At 34.8% G+C, this 6348-nt stretch overlaps 1 protein-coding gene and 1 long non-coding RNA gene across 2 annotated transcripts; one reads left to right on the forward strand and one right to left on the reverse strand.

Annotated features, from left to right (window-relative positions):
• The first annotated feature begins 458 nt into the window (after nucleotides 1-458).
• Nucleotides 459-2876, forward strand: LOC112009940 (two-component response regulator ORR10). Its single transcript, XM_065769304.1, has 5 exons — nucleotides 459-882; nucleotides 1014-1120; nucleotides 1268-1345; nucleotides 2209-2279; nucleotides 2413-2876. The coding sequence occupies exons 1-5, from the start codon at nucleotides 780-782 to the stop codon at nucleotides 2603-2605; spliced, it is 552 nt and encodes a 183-aa protein (XP_065625376.1). The 5' UTR covers nucleotides 459-779; the 3' UTR covers nucleotides 2606-2876.
• A 1164-nt stretch (nucleotides 2877-4040) lies between these two features.
• Nucleotides 4041-4778, reverse strand: LOC136065740 (uncharacterized). The gene is made up of 4 exons (XR_010627338.1): nucleotides 4685-4778; nucleotides 4486-4568; nucleotides 4318-4375; nucleotides 4041-4201 (listed from the first exon to the last, which is right to left on the reverse strand). It is a non-coding gene; the product is annotated as an uncharacterized LOC136065740 (long non-coding RNA).
• Nucleotides 4779-6348: the final 1570 nt, after the last annotated feature.

Consider the following 6348-nt stretch of genomic DNA (forward strand, 5'->3'; position numbering starts at 1 on the left):
TTGTACTTAGTGTAAAGTCACTTTCACGTGAACCATTATTAATATCACTTTTATTTTACACTAATTACAACTACTTAACACCTTACCAATTGTGAGGGAAAAAAAAAACTAATGAAATTTGATGTCAATAAACTTGTTGAAAATTTTTAAAAGTTTTTCCAAAACTGTTGAGATAGTATGTAATAATTGGTATATTTCAAAAAATTTCTAAATGATAGGTTCTTGGAAGAATGAGGATACACTAATCACAATTTGCCAGCTCAATAGATAAAATTATGAAATTCTGTGTGTGACACACGTGCATGGGAAATTTCTAAGTTCTAACATATGTTTTTTGTTTTTTTGAAAATTGAAAGAAAAGTCATGATCAAGAGCAGTATAGCACACCATAATAGTAATATATTGTTGCCTTTATTTCTTTTCAAAAGGGTCAAATGGAACATTATGAACAAGTCCAATATTAAAATAGGAAAACCAGCACCTTCTTTGCTTGTTCTCTAATTCAAAAATCAACATAGAAGATCCGGGAGATTATTGACGAAATCTGTCGGATCTTGCTTTCCAAACTGTCAGATTTCTTTGAGGATTTCCTTCACTCTGACCCCAACCCCATCCTCCCTCATGGTCATGGGTTCCCATTTAAAAGTCTCACACCCTTTGTTCTTTTCTTCCACCTCATTTTCATTGTGCTTTTCTTCTTCTTCTTATATATCATCTCCTCCTTGTGTTTCTTCTCATTGGGTTCTTCTTGCTTTTGATATAACTCAAGAAAAACAATCATGGGTATGGCTGCAGAGGCTCAGTACCATGTTCTGGCTGTTGATGACAGCCTCCTTGACAGAAAGTTGATTGAAAGGCTCCTAAAAACCTCTTCTTATCATGGTAATTTCATATTCTTTTTGGTTTTTGAAAACCAAGTTTCTGTTTTGAATTAAGGTTGTGTTACAAAATCTAAACTTGGATTTTGATTGTTAATTAAGATTTGCTTTCTGGGTATGTTTCATTTATCACAGTTACTGCAGTGGATTCTGGTAGCAAGGCTTTAGAGTTTCTGGGCTTGCTTGAAGATGAACATAATGATGCACTTGCTCCCTCTGTTTCTCTAAATGATCATCACCAGGTACATGCTTATTTTATTTGGACTTGGTATCATATACATTTTTAGATACTGTAATGATTGATATGAACCATGAAATTGATCCAATTTCAATGGTTCTGAATTTTGATGGTTCTTTTAACTTATAATGATTTTTTTTTGCTCGTACAGGATGTAGATGTAAATTTGATCATTACAGATTACTGTATGCCGGGAATGACAGGCTATGATCTCCTTAGAAAGATCAAGGTAAGCTTTTTAGCATTTTATTAATTGCTTAATTTTCCCATATAATAATTATATAAAGAGTATGGGTTGCTCATAACCTTTTTTTTAATGGAATTTTGAGTTTATGTTACAAGTTCTGGCCGGAAATAGACCAAATTGATTGTCTTAACATATATCTGGATTTAAAAAAAAAAAAAAAAAAAAAGACCAAATTGATTGTCTTAACATATATCTGGATTTTAAAAAAAAAAAAAAAAAAAAAGGTCTTGTCTTAAAAAAATTTATTTTACTCTTCTCTAGTACTACTCTCACAATAATAACCTTTTATTGATTAAATTTATAACAAATATAAATGCTTTAAAAAAAATTCAATGTAAAAAGGGCAATTTGCAATTTTGAAATTTTGAAATATTGAGGTGGGAGAGCATTCTTTTTTTTCTTTTAGGGTAAGGCAATAATTTGGGGAACAGAGGGAATATAATCATATAAATTAGTTTAAATTTAGATTGACCAACTTTTTTCCCAAAATTGGGTATAAATTAGAGGACATTATGTGTAGTACACACACTTTGGTGTGTTGTATTGGATTTGAGATTCGATTTGATGATTTCCAAGCCAAATATGCATTCCCCAATGACTTTTCTGACCTCTAATTGATTTTCATATTGTAGCTGTGGGGCTGACTTATTCTCCACCTACAGATATGGAATTTATGGAATTTTATTTTATTTCTTCCTTTTCTGAGAATTTAGTGCATCAAATATGGCCTATATATTATGGTTGATCAATTCAAATTTGATGTCTTAGTCATCACTTTTGGCATAGTTTAAGAAAATTTCTTGGAAGCAAACTAAAATCTTTTTGTGATTTTATTTGATTTGCAGGAATCTAAATCTCTTAAAGATATACCAGTAGTGATCATGTCCTCAGAGAACATCCCATCAAGGATTAACAGGTAAAGGGAATAAAATACATTTTTGTTTTAATTTAGTTACTAAAAAATGCATTTAGTTTTAAATTTTTATAAAAAAAAATGAAAATTGTTCAATTCAGTTTTTAATCTAACATGGTCTAATTGGTTTGATCAGATGCTTGGAAGAAGGAGCAGAAGAGTTCTTTTTGAAACCAGTTCAATTATCTGATGTGAATAAGCTCAAACCCCATTTGTTGAAGGGAAGAGAAAAGGAATCAGAGCCCAGCATCAACAAGAGAAAGGGCATGGAAGAATGCCACTCACATGACAAAACAAGAACAAAATATGATGGCTTGGAAGTGGTCTAAACTCTAACCAGCAATTTGATGATATATGGAGCTTTAGATAGTAGGAAAATTGTGGGAAAATTCCCCTATCTTTTACTCATTTTCATAATTAATTTTAAGCTTTTGAAACTCACAGGCTTGATAGAAATATTGATTCACTAGACAGAAGAAAGACTACATTTTCCATCTTTAGGATCCACCCCCCAAGTTGTGCTTAGGGGTCTATTGTAAATTAACACAAATAGTTCAATTTTGTTGACTGATTTTACAGAATATTAAACTCTTTTTTATATCTTTGATGCATTTTGTTACCAGTCAAATATGTACAAACAGTAAGGATAAGGAAACTCCATCTGGTTGAAAGGCTAGAACTTTAAAAAATGAATTCTGAAAGTTGGTCCAATTTCTTGATCAGAAAAATATGTGTTCAAATCAAGAGAGAATGAAAGAGGAAATGACAGGGATGGATATAAAGTTATGATTTATGAACTTCTTGTAGTTTAATTGTATTAAGAAATCTATTTATTAAATGTATCTTGCAATTAAGTAGTTTTGGTCAATCACTCAATCCTCCCACATATAAGAAATTTGGTTCAAATCTTCCTCCCCCACTTGCTAAAAAAAATGGTAATAAAAATTTGGGATAATTACAGTAAACCCACCTGAGGTTTGGCCCGTTTTCACTTTGCCTACCCGTGTTTCAAAACTTATCACTTTGCTCACCTGAACTTCAATCCGTTACTCCCCCGTTGCCCACCTCACCCCCAGACGTTAGACAAACACGTTTTAATTCCAAATTAGAACATATCACGGATCAAACAACACAAACTCACTCTCTTCTCACTCTCTTTCCCTCTCGAGCCCTAGGAACGCGAAAATCCCTGTAACTGAGCTGGGGTTTTGATTTTCCTGATCGTGGTTTCGTGGGTGAGGTTCTGACTTTGGGTTGTCTTGAGGCATTGAATATTCGAAGATAGATCATCACCAGGTATGACATTTCTGCTTTATGGTTCTGAGCTGGGGTTTCAAGTTATTGATGGTAGCTTTGATTCATAGGAAGTTGGTAATAGATGTCTTCTTCGAGTGGAAATTACTCAGGTTCAAGTGGGCATATGTGTACATATGAGACTTGTGTGTTGAGAACAAGTCTGACAGTGGATAATTTTGGGAGAAGGTTTCTGGATTGTAGCCGATATAAGGTAAGTATACTTTTTACTTAATCTAGTTGATTCACGTGAGATTAGAATGTCATGTGTTCAACTCAATTTATGAACAGGTTGGTCCCAAGTGCCCTTTCTTTAGATGGATTGATAATCCCACTTGTATGCGTGGGAATGAAGCTGCCCATTACAGAATGAAAAAATAATAATGAAATTCGTATGCAGAAATATATATTATTGATTAGTCAATTAACATGCCTCCACCATATTGTACCATAATATTTCAAGAACTCACATATCATTATATCCGTATTGTATTGCATCTGTATCTCATGTTGGTATCAATGCTACTTAGCCCTCTATTTATATCTGTAGATCATGTTCCAACTGTCCGATGCACCACAAATCGACATGACAATACTAGAAGCACAGTTCCACAGCTAGATTAATCAAGTTTCTGTTTCCAAAATGGCATTGACATTAAGACAGCAATAGATGGCAAAGAGCTGAGCGAATTGAACACAGTACAAAGTAAAGCAGAAAAAGTGGAAATAAAGTAAATGCATTTAAAACCTCAGAAGGAGCAGCGTGGATAAAGAAACCAATAATTGGTGAGAAATCCTTGCCATCTCTGCGTATATGCAACAAGTATTAGGAAATTGCTCTACAGACAAAAATCGCATAAAAATACAATAACTAATAAATTACAAGAACATAAATATTTCTGACAATTAAAGCAACCTGGTGGATGAACTATGATAAAGAAAATGAGAAGCAGGAGGAATCATCTTGATACCCTTAAAAGCAGGCCCAACAGAAAACATCTGCCACATTGAGTGATTGATTGATTGATGAATAAATTGTAAGTAAAAGCAAACAGAAGAAAGAAGTAGAAGAAGAAGAAGAATATAGAATATAATAACTGAGTATCGGTACCAACGAGAGTGTATTAAGGAACATCGAGGAGGAGAAGTGTAACGCCCTGCTTTACGAGCTCTAATGCTGTGTTCGGATCCATACTGAGAAAGAAGAACAATTTCAAATTATTGTTCCTCTTTTTATTTTGAAAAATTTTGGGGTTTTTCTTTGAGATAATTACAGTAAACCCACCTGAGGTTTGGCCGTTTTCACTTTGCCTACCCGTGGTTCAAAACTTATCACTTTGCTCACCTGAACTTCAATCCGTTACTCCCCCGTTGCCCACCTCACCCCAGACGTTAGGCAAACATGTTTTAATTCCAAATTAGAACATATCACGGATCAAACAACACAAACTCACTCTCTTCTCACTCTCTTTCCCTCGCGAGCCCTAGGAACGCGAAAATCCCTGTAACTGAGTTGGGGTTTTGATTTTCCTGATCGTGGTTTCGTGGGTGAGGTTCTGACTTTGGGTTGTCTTGAGGCATTGAATATTCGAAGATAGATCATCACCAGGTATGACATTTCTGCTTTATGGTTCTGAGCTGGGGTTTCAAGTTGTTGATGGTAGCTTTGATTCATAGGAAGTTGGTAATAGATGTCTTCCTCGAGTGGAAATTACTCAGGTTCAAGTGGGCATATGTGTACATATGAGACTTGTGTGTTGAGAACAAGTCTGACAGTGGATAATTTTGGGAGAAGGTTTCTAGGTTGTAGCCGATATAAGGTAAGTATACTTTTTACTTAATCTAGTTGATTCACGTGAGATTAGAATGTCATGTGTTCAACTCAATTTATGAACAGGTTGGTCCCAAGTGCCCTTTCTTTAGATGGATTGATAATCTCACTTGTATGCGTGGGAATGAAGCTGCCCATTTGGTGCAACAAAAGCTGCAACTTGCACATGAAAGGGAAAGAAAAGCTACCCAGTCTGCAGCAGAAGCTATCCAGGCAGCAGCAGAAGCTACCCAAATGGCAGAAATTGCTCAACACAGGGCAGCAAAAGCCACTGAGAGGGAGAGAAAGTTTCGAGCTTCCTCTGTTCAAGCCAAGGAGATAGCAGTGAGAGCTTTAGAGCAAGAGAGAAAGTGCAGAATTACACTAATTCTGTCATGGTGTTTTTTTATTTTGGTTATGTTGTTTTCATGTTTTGGCTCAAGTGAGAATGTTGGAATGATGAGACTGAGTCTGCCTGATGGTTTGTAATATAAGCTGGTCCTCAATGGCTTTTGTAATAGAACTATGAAAGAATTGTTTGAGAATGAGAACTATGTAAGGTGGTAGATGCTGTTGGCTTGAAGCCATTTAATAATATAAGCCTTTTTAAGAGAAAGTGTTATTTCTGTTAGATATTGTTGGTATTTTTGTTTAAAGTGAATTGGCTACTTGTGAGCTGTGAGCTGTGAGCTGTGAGCTGTTGGTGTTGGTGTTTTGTTGTATGTTGTGAGCTGTGTTGGTTTGTGCAGAAAGTGCATTGTGTGAAGACAATTGTGTTGAAAGTGAATTTAAAGTGCATGACAACTTGTCAACTTGCAAGAAAAGACAACAAATGCACACATACACCTGCTATTCAACAAACTGCAATAATCAGAATAATAATTCAGATGACCTGTCATTAAGTTGGAAATTGTATTCATATCTTAAGGTGGTATTGAATAGTCTTTCATCAACCACCAGTAATATAAG

The sequence above is a fragment of the Quercus suber genome, unplaced genomic scaffold, assembly GCF_002906115.3.
Source record: "Quercus suber isolate HL8 unplaced genomic scaffold, Cork oak 2.0 scaffold_1108, whole genome shotgun sequence".
Lineage (NCBI taxonomy): Eukaryota > Viridiplantae > Streptophyta > Magnoliopsida > Fagales > Fagaceae > Quercus > Quercus suber.